We start from the raw sequence: 17,600 nt of genomic DNA, 5'->3' as shown, positions 1-17,600 counted from the left end.
TCTAAAAAAAACAATCCTCTTCTGTTATATATGTTTACCTGATAATTTACCTTGTTTTGGTTGTGGTAACTTAATAAATTCTGCAAGGACATAAGCAAAAGTATGTCAGTGAAGAAAATCATAATAAGTTAAAATAATTGAATAACAATTGCAAATGTTGATGCTCTGCTTCTTTTCTCTGCTGTCTCTGACTTATCTCCTTTTCATGCTGCAGTCTAATGAGGAAGTGTGAATATATCAGTCATTGCTGGAAGAAATGCTGTACATAGAACTTTTACAAACACAACAATATGCAGCAGCATTTCCTATGCTTAGCAATTCAAGCAAAGCCAATGCATAAATGCTGCCCTGCTCCCCCACCCCACTTCACTTCAGCTCTGATGAAGAGTCATCTAGACTTGAAACATTAGCTTGTTCTCTCCATGGATGCTTGCTGCCTGACACGTTGTGATCTCCAACACATTTTGTTTTCAGTTCAGATTCGAGCATCTGCAGTAATTTGCTCCTACAAATCCAATTATTGATTACTTTCAATATTACTGGCTGTTATGTGGAGTCCTTCCTCTAGCTGAACATACGTTTAGAAGTGTGAGAATAAAGCAGAACAATAGCCAAAGCAGTAAATTTGAGAATGTCAGTGCAGCCATCAAATCAGAATTGCAACACTACACATTCCATTTGCTGCCAGTTCACACTACCTCCTGAATTAATGCCCTCACCGAAATCCACTGAGATCCTCTGTGTCCGTTCTGTGCTCCTGACATGGACGGAGAAACAACACTTGATGCACCAAAACCATGAGCCTTACTTTGCCCAAATTTGCAGCTAGTTGCAAATTTGCTCTTGCATTTCAAGTTGCTCCTTCAATATCTCTGATCAATATAATTCTAAAATTAGAAGGCAAGTGTTCAAATACATTCATGCCGAAAACACTGGCCAAGATTAATGTGGTGATGTAGGTCTCAGCCAGTAACTGGACAATTGGTAGGAGCTAGAGATTGGTTTACTTTAGAAAACCTGATGTTTTACATTCCAATCAAGCACTGACATTGTTTGCTCTCCAGTACCACCAGTTTCACGTTACAGTGGAAATTCACTAGAGAGTAAGAGGACAAGCTATCATTGGCAGGGATGTGGTAACAATGGTAGGGGTTTGGCTTCCTGCAGGGTCACCTGTCCCTAATGTTAGAGCCATGGGATGGGCATGGAGTTTATTTAATGAATGGCAGTGACCTACAAATATCTCTGTCCTGGTCCTGTGTGCTCCTCTAGCACAATCAACCTTATACTGACATCACACTGCCCAGTCCACTTGTTTTCAGCCCAAAAAATGGCATCCGGATCTTACGTATTCATGTGTGACACTGACAGACACTACAATAATACTCATACTGACAAAGCAATGGACACTACTGAGCCCAATATCACAGCATCCATGTGTCTACATCATCATATAATTTTACAATCTGTTCTTTTTGCTAACTCTGATACAAGATCAATTTTATTCTACAATCAATAAACAAACATTCAGATACATCAGTATGATCAACATTGGCAGAAATCTAAAGTGAGCAAAAGACATCTACCCACAGTTTGATAATCACCAGGAGCTCAGAGTTAGTTTTGTTTGAGAGGCATGACAATCTGACATTCCAAGCAGGCACTTACGTGGGCAGATCTCCAGTACTGCCAGTGCCACTGAGATTAGCATACACTGCTGGTATTACAGTGGGAATTTCATTAACAATTGCTGACAGGTCCATGGTGAGAGCCCAGAAATAGAAGGGTTTGATGGCAAAGGAGGTGATAACAGGGGCAGGCACCCTTTTCTGCTGCTAAGGCCTTTGATTGGGCATACAGAGCCAAGTAGCAAGTGGTATTCCATGTTGGGATATGAATAAATCTAGCAGAGTATGCTGGATGGTATCTCAAAATGGCAAGACCCTGCCTGCTGCTAGCATTTAAACAACAGTGGGCTGCAAGCCTTCCTGCACCAGTTTTCATTGAGATCTCTACTAATATTTCCCAGAAGAGGGAGCAAATTCACCTCACTTCTCTGAGTTAAGGTCAGCAACAATCTCCTCAAATTTCCCACCATTCCCAAGCCTTGATGAAACTATGGACTTGAAATCACTGTCCCCTTTCCTACCATTCCTTCCAAACACATTCATCACTCCCAAGATATTCAGATACTTGGTCCCCAGGAATCAAATATTCTTCAACTTCCCCACTGATCAGAAATACTAAACCCACGAGTGGGGAATATTTTCCTCATCCCAACCTCCCCACTAAACGGGAAACTGGTCACTGGGAGTATGAAAAACTATCACGCAGAAGAGGAATTCAGAGGGGAACACTCAACATGATCACCCTCTTATAGTTTCCTGCCACTTCCATTTGCATCACCTTGAGCACAATTTTCGCTTTCCTGCCTATCATCTGTACTTCTCTATCTCATGTGTGCTTTCACTGTCCATTATCCCTGTGCTCCATTGTCCCTGTTCTGCTCCCTCCTTCCTCTTAGAATCATAGACTACAAAAGAGACCCTTCAGCTCAATCAAGTTGCACTGACAAAAAAGGTACTCTAAATCTACACAAGTCTCATTATGGTTTGGGCCATAGCCTTGAATTTTATGATATTTTAAAAGGTTCATCCAAGTACTTAAAAACAATTGAGGTTTCCTCCTCAACTACCTTCCCAAACAGTGCATTCCAGATTCCCACCACTCTCTGGTGGAAAAGATTTTCCTCAAATTCTCTCAAAATCTCCTGCCATTCACCTTAAAATTATGCACCCTTGTTATTGACCATTCAACTAAGGGAACAATTGTTTCTAAGCACCCTTTCCATGTCCCTCCTAACCTTATACATGCTCATCATGCTCACCTCTTAACCTTTTCAGCTCCAAAGAAAACGACACGAGTTTATGCAGCCTTTCTCCACAGCTCTGCACTTCCTCCAGTGTAATCACATCCTTCCTCTAGTGTCGTGACCAGAACTGCACACATGACTACAGTTGTAGTCTAACCAAAGATCTGTACAGCTCCAACATAACCTCTATGTTCTTGTAATCTATACCAGAAGGAAGTGTCTCATTTGCTTTTTAAGCAGCATATTGACCTGTCCTGACACCTTCATGAAGCTGTGGATGAACACCCAAAGATTCCTTTGTTCCTCTGAGCTCTGCTGTCCTCCTCCCATTTAATCCTTCCTGTCCCTTTACCTGATCCTATCCTGCTCTAGGCCCAGTAATCTCTTCACCTTCTCATCCTGCTTCATCTTGACACCATACTTTCACTGCAATCCCGCAACTTACTTTTCATTACTTATTAGTGCAGTTTCATTGAAATATAATGAACAAAACCAAATATCCGAAACAAGTCATGGTACATTCTAAACAGCAAGTATGCAAAGTCGTCCATAGTTCCAGATATTTACTTGATAATTCTTCTTCTTCTTCTTCTGGCTCTTGTACCTCAACGATTTCTGCAATGGATAGAAGCAAAAATATCTTGATGAATAAAACCATTTTCTGTTATAATCATTTTTATAGATCACACTGATGGTCTCCGGATCCCATTCTCCAAATGCTGCTGCCCATTGGGCGCTGTGAATATAGCGCCCAATGGGCGGCACGGTGGCACAGTGGTTAGCACTGCTGCCTCACAGCGCTAGAGACACGGGTTCAATTCCCGCCTCAGGCGACTGACTGTGTGGAGTTTGCATGTTCTCCCTGTGTCTGCGTGGGTTTCCTCCGGGTGCTCCGGTTTCCTCCCAAGTCCAAAGATGTGCAGGTTAGGTGAATTGGCCATGCTAAATTGCCCGTAGTGTTAGGTAAGGGGTAAATGTAGAGGTATGGGTGGGTTGCGCTTCAGCGGGGCGGTGTGGACTTGTTGGGCCGAAGGGCCTGTTTCCACACTGTAAGTAATCTAATCTAATCTAATCAAACATGGCTGGGAGGTAGTGCTTTCCCTAGAACCCTTACAATCACAACTGACACCTTCTCCATATGTGAAACCACTCCTAACTTTTAGAGTCTAGATTAGAGTGGTGCTGGAAAAGCATAGCAGGCCAGGCAGCATCCGAGGAGCAGGAAAATCGACATTTCAGGCAAAAGCTCTTCATTCCAAATGAAGGGCTTTTGCCTGAAACGTCGATTTTCCTGCTCCTCAGATGCTGCCTGACCTGCTGTGTTTTTCCAGCACCACTCTAATCTAGATTCTGAGATCCAGCATCTGCAGTACTCACTTTTGCCTATTCCTGAATTAGACAAATCTTCCAACTGTTGAATGTTTAAATGTTAAATGTTTAAGTAACACCTGTGTGAATGTACAGGTCATCCTTTAGTTGAGTTCCTGTACAGCTCTATAAAGTTAGAAGAAGACATTAACCAGAGCAGCAAGTTTGAAAATGAAGATGCTGCCATCAAATAGTCAAATATTGATTGATGTCACTTGTGCCTCTCCTGCCCACTCTCCTTATATTCGTTCAAGATAGCGATTGGATCCTCCATGTTATAGTTGCTTCTTTCTGATATGGTCATAAAACTATATCAAACCATATGATGACAAATGGTCATCAATTACTGCAATAAAACCAAGGTACTGCCAAGCCCAATGTTGCAGCATCTGAATTTCTATATCATGCAGTTTCCAATCCATTCTTTCAGCTATCTCTGATACAAGTCCAATGTAGTTGTAAAATCCATGTACACATTCATCAACATCTAAACCATAGACCAGGGTTCAATATGGACAATGGAATTCTCACCCAGAGATTGGACAATCAGTAGTAGCTCTGTCATTTTATTCTGGCAGATATGATGCTATTGCATTTCAATTAGGCATTGATGTGGCCAGCTCCCAAGTACTGCCAGTGCCACTGGTAACGAAGGGCACTTTTGATACGTAGCAACATCACAAGGTATCATGGAAAGGTTTCAGAAACAGGTTTGCTGACAAGGGTTTTTGGTAACTAGTGCAAGGGATTGACTTCCGATAGTGCCGTTCCTTCATGCTGTTAGAACTCTTGATTGGGCACAGACTGCCCATTTGAAAGTGACAACAACCTGCTGGGCTCCTGTAAATAGACAATAGATAATAGATGCAAGAGTAGGCCATTCGGCCCTTCATGCTTGCACCACCATTCATTATGATCATGGCTGATCATCCACAATCAGTATCCTGTTCCTGCCTTATCCCCATAACCCTTGATTTCACTATCTTTAAGAGCTCTATCCATCTCTTTCTTGAAAGTATTCAGAGACTTGGCCCCCACTGCCTTCTGACTGGGTTTGCTAAACAGCCTCTCCAGATGTCATGATTCCATCAGCCATTGGTACTAACTCAACAGCAGCAGCCCCCAAGGCCTTGTTCTGGATCTGGAGCAGAAACTGTCAAATTCTATCCATTCTTCTTGACACTCAGCAGAAAGCCTGAACTGAAAACCTTATCCCTTTTCTGATAACTTCATACAAGCCTCATTGAGCACTTTCAAGCTAATCAAACAATTAGCCTCAGGAACCAAACTTCCCTCAGAGCTTCTCCACCAAATAGAAATTCCTAGGCTTGGAGTCAGGAATATTTCCCTTACTCTCATCTTCCCATTAGATAGGAAATTGACCTCTAGAAAGATAAGAGATTATTCTCACAAGAGAAAATATCACAGAAGGAGCGATCACTCAACACAATTGCCCCAAGAGTGTTTTGTGATTCATCCATTAACCACTGCCTCCTCCATTTTTCCCTTGCTACTTATCCCCAATGTTCTTCTGATTTAATACCTTGTGTCCTTCTTTTGACAATCATTCCTCGCTTGCTACATTCTCGCACTTCACTCCTGGCCTCCTGCCATTTAATCCTTCTGGTCCCTTTCTCCACTACTCTCATCCCCTGGACCCAGTGATCCCTTCACCTCTCGACCTGCCTCATCTACATACTGTACAGTCACTGCAGCTCTGCAATATACTTTCCATTACATTACTTACAGTGTGGAAACAGGCCCTTCGGCCCAACAAATCCACACCGATGAGCAACTCACCCAGACCCATTCCCCTACATTTACCCCTTCACCTAACACTACAGGCAATGTAGCATGGCCAATTCACCTAACCTGCTCATTTTTGGACAGTGGGAGGAAACCGGAGCACCCGGAGGAAACCGACGCAGACACGGGGAGAATGTGCAAACTCCACACAGACAGTTGCATGAGGCGAGAATTGAACCCAGGTCTCTGGCACTGTGAGGCAGCAGTGCTAACCACTGTGCCACTCACAGGGTTAGGTCTTAGTGCAGAATCAGTGAAGCTTTGAAAATAAAATGCAAACATTTAAAAGAAGTCAAGGTACATTCCAAATCAGCAGGTTAGCAAAAACAGACCCATGGGGCCAGATGTTTACCTGATAATTCTTCTTTTTCTCGTTCATCTACCGGAATAAATTCTGCAACAGACAGAAGCAAAAATATTTTGGTGAAGAAAATAGTTTGCTGTTTTAGTAATATTTAGAAATTGCAAATGTTTGTCTTCTGATCTCCTTCTTTGCACCATCTCTCCCTAATGCTGATGTTCAAGGGGAGTAGTGAATACAGCTCCCGCAGCTGGGAAAATGTATTGTTCCCAAAGCAATTATAATCTCCATATATAGCACCATTCTCCGCAGACTTCACCAACTTAAGCTAATAATCAAATTGTTTGAATGTACAGGTCCTCCTGCAGTTGAGCACCTGTACAATTCTGCAAGGTTGGAAGAGGACATTAACCAGAGCAGCGAGTTTGAAAATGATGCTACTGTCAACAAATCAGAATCACATGCTGATTGATGTCACACTGTGCCTATTTCTCATCCACATTCCTCTCTTATGCGATTGGAATGGCAATTGGGATCTCCTGCGCTATCGTCACTCCTGCCTGACAGGGTCACCAAACTACAACACGTTGCATCAAATCTACGCACTGTCAAGCCCAGCACTGCAACAGCTGAGTCTCTATATTGTGTAGCTTCTAATCCACCCTTTCAGCTATCTCTGATACAAGTGCAACTTATTGCAAAATCCAAATACACTGTCAATAACATCTGGGTCTAATATAAGCAATCGAGTTCTCTACCCAGCAGTTGAATAATTGGTGAGAACTCTTCTTTTCTTTTCTATGGTAGATATGATGCTTAGCAGAATCCGTTCTGATAAAGGGTCACTGGATCCAAAACATTAAACTCCACAGGTGCTGTCAGATCTGCTGAATTTCTCCAGCAACTTTTGTTTTTGTTTTAGATTTCCAGCATTCACAGTTCTTTGCTTTTTTTCACTTTTCTAGATATTATCCATGGATCAATGGAGAGAATCTAGTAGGGAAGGAGTTTATGGGAAAGGAGTGTGTGGTAACAATGCCAGGGGTTGGTTTCCTTTTTGTCTACTCTTCCTGAAACTCCAGCTTCAGCAGTTCAACTGAAGGCTCTATCCCTCTCCAACAACTAACCACCACATTTGACACTTCCCAGCGAATCAAGTAATTGATCTCAAGGAATCCTCTCCCTCCACACAAAGCAGAAATTCCATGGTCTGAAGTTGGGAATAATGTCCTTGTCTCACTTATTCAATAACTGAAACTTAGGCTCTGGGAGTTTGAGAGACTTTCTCAAGGAAGAGAAAATCACAGAAACAAGAGAGTTTCTGACCCTTCTGTTTATCCACACAATTTCCATTCCCCCTTCCCCTTTCCTCTGCTCCTAGTCACAGATGAGGTGCCGGAAGACTGGTGGCTGGCTAACATAGTATTACTGTTTAAGAAGGGTGGTAAGGACAAGCCAGGGAACTATAGACCAGTGAGCCTGACCTCAGTGGTGGGCAAGTTGTTGGAGGGAATCCTGAGGGACAGGATGTACATGTATTTGGAAAGGCAAGGACTGATTAGGGATGGATGGGTTGCAAATCTCTTTGTGCATGGGAAATCATGTCTCACAAACTTGATTGAGTTTGTTGAGGAAGTAACAAAGAAGATTGATGAAGGCAGAGTGATGGATGTGATCTATATGGACTTCAGTTAGGCGTCCAAAAAGATTCCCCGTGGGAGACTGATTAGCAAGGTTAGATCTCACGAAATACAGGGAGAACTAGCCATTTGGATACAGAACTGGCTCAAAGATAGAAAACAGAGGGTGGTAGTGGAGGGTTGATTTTCAGACTGGAGGTCTGTGACCAGTGGAGTGTCATACGGATCGGTGGTGGGCCCTCTACTTTTTGTCATTTACATAAATGATTTGGATGCGAGCATAAGAGGTATAGTTAGTAAGTTTGCAGATGACACCAAAATTGGAGGGTTACCTCAGATTACATCAGGATCTTGACCAGATGGGCCAATGGGCTGAGAAGTGGCAGATGGAGTTTAATTCAGATAAATACGAGGTGCTGCATTTTGGGAAACAAATCTCAGCAGCACTTATACACTTAATGGTAAGGTCCTAGGGAGCGTTGCTGAACAAAGAGACCTTGGAGTGCAGGTTCATAGCTCCTTGAAAGTGGAGTCGCAGGTAGATAGGATAGTGAAAAAGGCATTTGGTATGCTATCCTTTATTGGTCAGAGTATTGAGTACAGGAGTTGGGAGGTCATGTTGCGGCTTTACAGGACATTGGTTAGGCCGCTGTTGGAATATTGCGTGCAATTCTGGTCTCCTTCCTATCGGAAAGATGTTGTGAAACTTGAAAGGGTTCAGAAAGTATTTACAAGGATTGGAGGATTTGAGCTATGGGGAGATGCTGAACAGGCAGGGGCTGTTTTCCCTGGAGCGTCGGAGGCTGAGGGGTGACCTGAGAGAGGTTTACAAAATTATGAGGGGCATGGATAGGGTAAACAGACAAAGTCTTTTCCCTGGGGTCGTTGAATCCAGAACTAGAGGGCACAGGTTTAGGACGAGAGGGGAAAGATATAAAAGAGACCTAAGGGGCAACTTTTTCACACAGAGGGTGGTATGTGTATGGGATGAGCTGCCAGAGGAAGTGGTGGAGGCTGGTACAGTTGCAACATTTAAGAGGCATTTGGATGGGTATATGAATAGGAAGGGTTTGGAGGGATATGGGCTGGGTGCTGGCAGGTGGGACTAGAGTGGGTTGTGATATCTGGTCGGCATGGATGGGTTGCAAATCTCTATGATTCCATGACCTTCATAATCTACATCCCCACTATCATCCTTCTCCTGTTGCTTCCTCTCATTTCTCTCCAGTTCTGCTCCCATTTAGTCCTTCCTTTCCCCAACACATTTCTGCTTTCTACCCTGGACTCAAAGATCCCTTCACCTTCTCATCTAGACATTGCACAGTCACTGCAGCACCACAACTTACTTCTCAAAATGTCTGAGAGTAGTTTTGTTGAAACATTGAAAACAATTTAACAGAAGTCAGAGTACATTCTGAATCAAGTTAGCAAAACAGTCCTATGTTGCCAGGTATTTACCTGATAATGTTTCTTCTGAATCTTCTTCCTCAATTAAGTCTACAATGGACAGAAGCAGAAATATCTTGGTGAAGAAAATATTTTGCTGTTATAATAATTTTTGCAAATTACAAATGTTAGTCTTCTGATCCCTTTCTCCGCTGCTTCTGTGCTATCTCCACTTAATCCTGTAGCCCAAAGGGTGTTGTGAATATAACACTTCTGGCTAGGCAAGTGTTATCCCCAGAACCTGTGCAATCATGATAAATATTCTCCACATGCAACTCACCAACTTAAGCAAATTTTCTTACTTTTATTCTGGACAGCTCATTCAGTGAGGTGGTCACACCACAGTAAAAACTGGACAATCAGAAAGGGCCTGTGACCACCAGTCAGAGTAGACAAAGGTCGAGTGTTCAGGAGACCCCCAGGGTCTTCCTTGCTTCGAACAGATGGACCATTTTGGATTTTGATATGGGATGTCATCTCAGGGAATAACATTAGAAGTCAGGTCCATGACACTGTGATTGGCTCTGCTGTACAAGAAGGAAAGAAGCAGTGTGGCAGAGATAGGGGACTCGTTAGCAAGGGGAATAGACACGTGTTTCTGCACTCTGGGAGACAGAAGTTACTGCAGAATGATATTATGCCTCCCTAGGGCCAAAGTGAAAGATATCCTGGAATGGATGTTGGGCAGTCTGAAGGAAGAGAGTGAACAGCACTGCTGTGGTAGATATCACTGCCAACAGCATAGAAAAGAAATGGGATGAGGTCCTATAAGTTGAGTATTGGCAGATAGAATCTAATTTAAAAAGTAGAACTTCAAAAGGTAATAATCTGCAGCTTACTACCTGTGCCATTTGCTCGGGAGCATAGAAATAACAGTATAAATGTGATGAATATGTGGCTGAAGGAAAGGTGTAGAGGGGAGGGATTCAGATTCCTGGACCAGTAATGGGAAGATGGGACTATTACAAGCGGAAAGAGTTGCATTTGAGCTGGTCCAGAACATAGTAGGGAGCTGATCACTGGTGCTGTCAGGGAGTGTTCAAGCTATAAGCATTGGGAACCTGAGCAGGGAGACAGAGAAGGGAAAACTAGTTTAGAAATGTAAGATGGTAAAGTAAGAAGCAAAACTGGAAGGGAAAAATAAAGAGCATAAAGCAAATGGGGTCATAGTGCAAAATGAATCTCAGAGGACTAATAAGTGTAAACGGGCAAGTTTAAAAGCATACAATGCACGAAAACAGAAATTGCTGGAGAAACCCAACTGGTCTGGAAGCATCTGTAGAGAGCAATCAGAGCTAACTTTTTGAGTCCAGTAATGTTTCTTCAGTATTCACAATAAGTTGGATGAATTTGCGGTGCAAATAGTTATAAATATGATATGGCTACAATGACAGAAACATGGTTGCAAGATGACCAAAGATGGGAAAACAACATCCAGGGCTATTTATTATTTAAGAAGGCCAGAAAATAGGAAAACAGCGGTGGAGTAGTATTGCAAGTAATGGATTTTCAATACAATACTGAACAAGGACATTTGCTCAGAAAATTGAAAATCAAAGAACAGAAGTAAGAACAGCACAACCCAAGAGCAAAACCTTCATTCCACCACGACTGTGCCGATACATGATGCCTTTCTAACATAAAAGCCTTTTGCCTCTATGCCATCCATACTTGCCTATTCATTTGTCTGTCAAGGTGTCTCTTAGATGGTGCCATTGTATCTGCCTAGATTAGTAGTGCTGGAAGAGCACAGCAGTTTAGGCAGCATCCAAGGAGCAGCGAAATCGACGTTTCGGGCAAAAGCCCTTCATCAGGAATAAAGGCAGTGAGCCTGTAGCGTGGAGAGATAAGCTAGAGGAGGGTGGAGGTGGGGAGAAAGTAGCATAGAGTACAATGGGTGAGTGGGGGAGGGGATGAAGGTGATAGGTCAGGGAGTAGAGGGTGGAGTGGATAGGTGGAAAAGGAGATAGGCAGGTAGGACAAGTCCGGACAAGTCATGGGGACAGTGCTGAGCTGGAAGTTTGGAACTAGGGTGAGGTGAGGGAAGGGGAAATGAGGAAACTGTTGAAGTCCACATTGATGCCCTGGGGTTGAAGTATTCCATCAGGAGCAACGGATACAATAAATGATATTGGTGGATGTGCAAGTAAAACTTTGGTGGATGTGGAAGACTCCTTTAGGGCCTTGGATAGAGGTGAGGGAGGAGGTGTGGGTGCAGGTTTTACAGTTCCTGTAGTGACAGGGGAAGGTGCCAGGATGGGAGGGTGGGTTGTAGGGGGGTGTGGACCTGACCAGGTAGTCACGGAGGGAACGGTCTTTGCGGAAGGCAGAAAGGGGGTGGGGAGGAAATATATCCCTGGTGGTGGGGTCTTTTTGGAGGTGGCAGAAATGTCGGCGGATGATTTGGTTTATGCGAAGGTTGGAGGGGTGGGGTCTGAGGGCGGAGGTGCGGGATGTGGACGAGATGTGTTGGAGAGCATCAACGTCATTGTTTTTACCTTATTGTATCTGCCTGCCTACGTCCTCTGGCAATGTATTCCAGGCACTTAACACCCTCTGTGTAAAAAAACTTGCCTCTGACGTTTCCTTTACACTTACCACTTTTACCTGAAAATATTCTCTAGCAATTGAAATTTTTACCCTGAGTAAAAGACTCTGACCAACCATTCTATTCATGCCTCTCATAATTTTGAAAAGTTCTATCAGGTTGCCCCTTATCCTTTGATGTTCAAGTGAAAATGAACTATGCTAGCCCAACTTCTTCTTATAGCTAGTACCCTTCAAATCAGGCAATATCCTGGTAAACTGATTCTGCACCCTCTCCAAAGCCTCCACCACATACTTCTGGTTGTGTGGTGACCAGTATTGTATGTAAGCAATAAATATCTAGACAGCTGCAAAATGACTTGCCAATTTTCATACTCTATGCCCAAACCAATGAAGGAAAGCATGCTATATGCTTCTTGACCACCTTATCCAGTTTTGTTGCCACTTTCAAAGAACATAGAACATACAACATTACAGCGCAGAACACGCCCTTCTGCCCTCGATGTTGCACTGACCTGTGAACTAATCTAAGCCCATCCCCCTACACTGTCTCATCATTATCCATATGCTTATCCAAGGTTTGTTTAAATGTCCCTAATGGGGCTGTTAGCTACATTGGCAGGCAGGGCATTCCACGCCCTGACCACTCTCTGAGTAAAGAGCCTGCCTCTAACATCTGTCTTAAATCTATCACCCCTCAATTTGCAGCTATGCTCCCTCATACAAGCTGATGTCATCATTCTAGGAAAAAGACTCTCACTGTCCACGGTGAGGGCACGGTGACACAGTAGTTAGCCCTGTTGCCTCACAGCGCCAGAGACCCCGGTTCAATTCCCGCCTCAGGCAACTGACTGTGCGGAGTTTGCACATTCTTCCTGTATCTGCATGGGTTTCCTCCGGGTGCTCCGCTTTCCTCCCACAGTCCAAAAATGTGCAGGTTAGGTGAATTGGCCATGTTAAATTGCCCGTAGTGTTAGGTGAAGGGGTAAATGTAGGGAAATGGGTCTGGGTGGGTTGCGCTTCGATGGACTCGTTGGGCCGAAGGGCCTGTTTCCACACTGTAAGTAATCTAATCTGATCATCTTATTAAAATCTCTATTAAATTCCCTCTTAGCCTTCTTCTCTCCAATGAGAACAAACCCAAGTTCCCAGCCTTTCCTCATAAGCTCTTCTCTCCAGACCAGGCAACATTCTGGTAAATCTCCTCTGCACCTTTTCCAATGCTTCCACATCCTTCCTGTAAAAGGGCGACCAGACCTGTACACAATATTACAAGTGAGGCCGCGCTACCGTTTTGTACAGCTGCAGCATGACATCAGCATGGCTCCGGAACTCAATTCCCTCGACCAATAAAACCTAATACACTGTATGCCTTCTTAACAGCACTATCAACTGGGTGACAACTTTCAGGGATCTATGTACATGGACTCCAAGATCCCTCTGCACATCCACATGACCATGGATCTTTCCATTGACTCAGAATTCTGCCGAAAGTGAATCACCTCACATTTAGCTGCATTGAACTCCATTTGCCAGATCTCAGCCCAATTCTGCAGTTTATCCAAGTCCCCCTGCAACCTGTAACATTCTTCCAAACTGTCCACTACTCCAACGATTTTAGTGTCGTTTGCAAATTTACTAATCCATCCACCTTTGTCTGAGTCTAAGTCATTTATAACAATGACAAACAGTAGTGGTCCCAAAACAGATCCTTGTGGCATACCACCAGTAACCGGACTCCAGGCTGAATATTTTCCATCAACCACCACTTCTTTCAGAAAGCCAGTTTTAATCCAAACTGCTAAATCTCCCTCAAATCCATGGCTCTGCATTTTCTCCAATAACCTACCATGTGGAATCTTATCAAAGGCTTTACTGAAGCCCATGTATATCATGTCAGCTGCACTAGCCTCATCCACATGCTTGGTCACCTTCTCAATAAATTCAGTAAGGTTTGTGAGACACGACCTGCCCTTGACGAAACCATGTTGACTATCTGAAATCAAATTGTTGCTTGCTAGATGATTATAAATCTTATCTCTTATAATCCTTTCCAAAACAACAGAAGTAAGGCTCACTGGTCTATAATTACCTGGGTCATCTTTACTGCCCTTCTTGAACATGGGCACAACATTTGCAATCCTCCAGTCCTCTGATACTAAACCTGTAGACAATGACAACTCAAAGATCAAGGCCAAAGGCTCCAATACCTTCTCCCTAGCTCCCCAGAGAATCCTCAGATAAATCCCATCTGGCCCAGGGGACTTATCTACTTTCACACCTTCTAGAATTGATAACACCTTCTCCTTACTAATATCAATCTTTTCTAGTTAATATCTCGTATCTCATTCTTCTCCTCTACAATATTCTCCTTTTCTTGAGTGAAAACAGATGAGAGATATTCTTTTAGCACCTCTCCAATCTCTACAGGGTCCATGCACAACTTCCCACTTCTGTCTTTGACTGGCCCTATTCCTACCCTAGTCATCCTTTTATTCCTCACATACCTACAGAAAGCTTTAAGGTTCTCCTTTATTCTATTTGCTAAAGACTGCTCATGTCCCCTCCTTGCTCTCCTTAACTCTCTCTTTAAATCCTTCCTAGCTAATTTGTAACTCTCCATCACCTCATCTGAACCGTCCCTTCTCAATGGCACATAAACCTCCTCTTCCACTAAGCAAGAGATACAATTTCTTTAGTAAACCACGGTTCCCATACTTTATCACTGCCTGACAGGGACACACCCATCAAGGACACGCAATATCTTAAACCAGCTCCACATTTCAATTGTCCCCATCCCTGCATTTTGCTCCCCCATTCTATGCCTCTTAAGTCTTGTATAATCACATTATAATTGTCCTTCTCCCATCTATAACTCTTGCCCTGTGGCATGTACCTATCCCTTTCCATTGCTAAACTAAACGCAACCGAATTATGTCACTCTCTCCAAAGTGCTCACCTATCACTAAATCAAACACCTGCCCTGTTTCATTACCAAGTACCAGATCTACTGTGGCCATCCCTCTTGTTGGCCCTTCAACATATTGTGTCAGTAAACCCACCTGCACACATTGGACAAAAACTGATCCATCCGACATACTAGAGTTATAGCATTTCCAGTCAATGTTGGGGAAGTTAAAGTCTCCCATATTGACCACCCTGTCCCTTTCACTCCTACCCAGAATCGTTTTTCCAATCCTCTCCTCCAAGTCCCTGGAACTCTGCAGAGGCCTATAAAAAACTCCTAGCAGTGTGACCTCTCCTCTCCTGTTTCTAACCTCAGCCCATACTACCTCAGTAGATGAGTCCTTGTCAAAAGTTCTCTCAGCCACCGTTATACTGTCCTTGACTAACAAGGCCACACCTCCTCCTCTTTTACCACCTTTCCTGTTCTTGATGAAAGACCTAAACCATGGAACCATCCATTCTTCACCCTGCTCTATCCATGTCTCCGAAATGGCCACAACGTCGAAGTCCCAGGTACCTATCCATGCTGCAAGTTCACCTGCCTTATTCCGGGTACTCCTGGTGTTGAAGTAGACACACTTCAAACCAGCTTGCTGTCTGCCAGCACACTCCCGTGACCATGAAATCCTGTTCCTCCTCACATCCTCCTGTGTACTGGAACTACACCACAGGTTCCCATCCCCCTGATGTGCTAGTTTAAACCCACCTGAATAGCACCAGCAAATTTCCCACCCAGGATATTAATATCCTCTGGTTCAAGTGAAGACAGTCACATCCTCCTGTGTACTGGAACTACACCACAGGTTCCCATCCCCCTGATGTGCTAGTTTAAACTCACCTGAATAGCACCAGCAAATTTCCCACCCAGGATATTAATATCCTCTGGTTAAATTTCCCACCCAGGATATTAATATCCTCTGGTTCAAGTGAAGACAGTCCTGTTTGTAGAGGTCCCACCTTCCCCAGAATGAGCCCCAATTATCCACGTACATGAAACCCTCCTTCCTGCGCCATCCCTGCAACCACATGTTCAGCTGATCTCTGTCCCTGTTCCTCGCCTCACTATCACATGGCACGGGTAACAAACCAGAGATAACAACTCTCACTCTCACTCTCAGCTTCCACCCTAGCTCCCTGAAATCCTGCTTTACATCCTTATCCCTCTTTCTACCTATGTCATTTGGTACCTATATGGAGCACAACTTAGGGCTGGTCACCCTCTCCCTTCAGGACTCCACAGACATGGTCCGTGACATCACGGATCCTGGCAACTGGGAGGCCATATACTAATCATGAATCTTGTTCATTCCCATGAAACCTTTTATCTGAGCCTCTAACTATTAAGTCCCCAATGACTAACACTCTCCTCCTTTCCCTCCTTCCCTTCTGTGCAACAGGGACAGGCTCTGTGCCAGAGACCTACACCCCAATGCATGCCTCTGGTAAGTCATTCCCCCCAACAGTATCCAAAATGGTATACTTGTTTTTCAGGGGAACGACCACAGAGGATCCCTGCACTGACTGTTTTTTCCCCCTTCTAACAGTCACCCAGCTTTAGAACATAGAACATAGAAAAATACAGCGCAGTACAGGCCCTTTGGCCCTCGATGTCGCGCCGATCCAAGCCCACCTAACCTACACTAGCCCACTATCCTCCATATGCCTATCCAATGCCCGCTTAAATGCCCATAAAGAGGGAGAGTCCACCATTGCTACTGGCAGGGCGTTCCATGAACTCACGACTCGCTGAGTAAAGAATTTACCCCGAACATCTGTCCTATAACTACCACCCCTTAATTGAAAGCTATGCCCTGTCGTAATAGCTGACTCCATACATGGAAAAAGGTTCTCACGGTCAACCCTATCTAAACCCCTAATCATCTTGTACACCTCTATCAAGTCACCCCTAAACCTTCTTTTCTCCAATGAAAACAACCCCAAGTGCCTCAGCCTTTCCTCATACGATCTTCCTACCATACCAGGCAACATCCTGGTAAACCTCCTCCGCACCCGTTCCAGTGCCTCCACATCCTTCCTATAGTAGGGCGACCAAAACTGCACACAATACTCCAGATGAGGCTGCACCAGAGTCTTATAAAACTGCAACATGACCTCAGGGTTCCGGAACTCAATTCCTCTACCAATAAAAGCCAGTACGCCATATGCCGCCTTCACCGCACTATTTACCTGGGTGGCAACTTTCAAAGATCTATGTACATGGACACCAAGATCCCTCTGCTCATCCACACTACCAAGTATCCGACCATTAGCCCAGTACCCCATCTCTTTGTTATTCTTCCCAAAGTGAATCACCTCACACTTAGCTACATTGAACTCCATTTGCCACCTTTCTGCAGCTTATCTATATCCCGCTGTAACCTGCCACATCCTTCCTCACTGTCAACAACTCCTCCGACTTTCGTATCATCCGCAAACTTGCTCACCAAACCTTCTAACCCCTCTTCCAGGTCATTTATAAAAATGACAAACAGCAATGGTCCCAAAACAGATCCTTGCGGAACACCGCTAGTGACGGCACTCCAAGATGAACCCTTGCCATCAACTACTACCCTCTGTCTTCTTCCATCCAGCCAATTCCTAATCCAAACCTCCAACCCACCCTCAATGCCACACCTCCGTATTTTTTGCAGTA

The 17,600-nt window shown here is 44.0% G+C and overlaps 1 protein-coding gene across 1 annotated transcript in view; it reads right to left on the bottom strand.

Annotated features, from left to right (window-relative positions):
• Nucleotides 1-3,394: 3,394 nt before the first annotated feature.
• The window catches only part of LOC122557459, a 170,559-nt gene continuing 156,353 nt past the window's right edge, over nucleotides 3,395-17,600 (bottom strand). The window contains exons 19-21 of the mRNA XM_043705218.1: nucleotides 9,446-9,484; nucleotides 6,379-6,440; nucleotides 3,395-3,487 (exon numbers count right to left, since the gene is read on the bottom strand). Of these exons, the coding sequence (XP_043561153.1) occupies nucleotides 3,395-3,487; nucleotides 6,379-6,440; nucleotides 9,446-9,484 (194 nt within the window). The remainder of the gene's footprint in view (nucleotides 3,488-6,378; nucleotides 6,441-9,445; nucleotides 9,485-17,600) is intronic.

Source organism: Chiloscyllium plagiosum, chromosome 15 (assembly GCF_004010195.1).
Source record: "Chiloscyllium plagiosum isolate BGI_BamShark_2017 chromosome 15, ASM401019v2, whole genome shotgun sequence".
Lineage (NCBI taxonomy): Eukaryota > Metazoa > Chordata > Chondrichthyes > Orectolobiformes > Hemiscylliidae > Chiloscyllium > Chiloscyllium plagiosum.
Note: the sequence above shows the minus strand (reverse complement) of the source record. Positions and strands in the feature narration are given on the sequence as shown.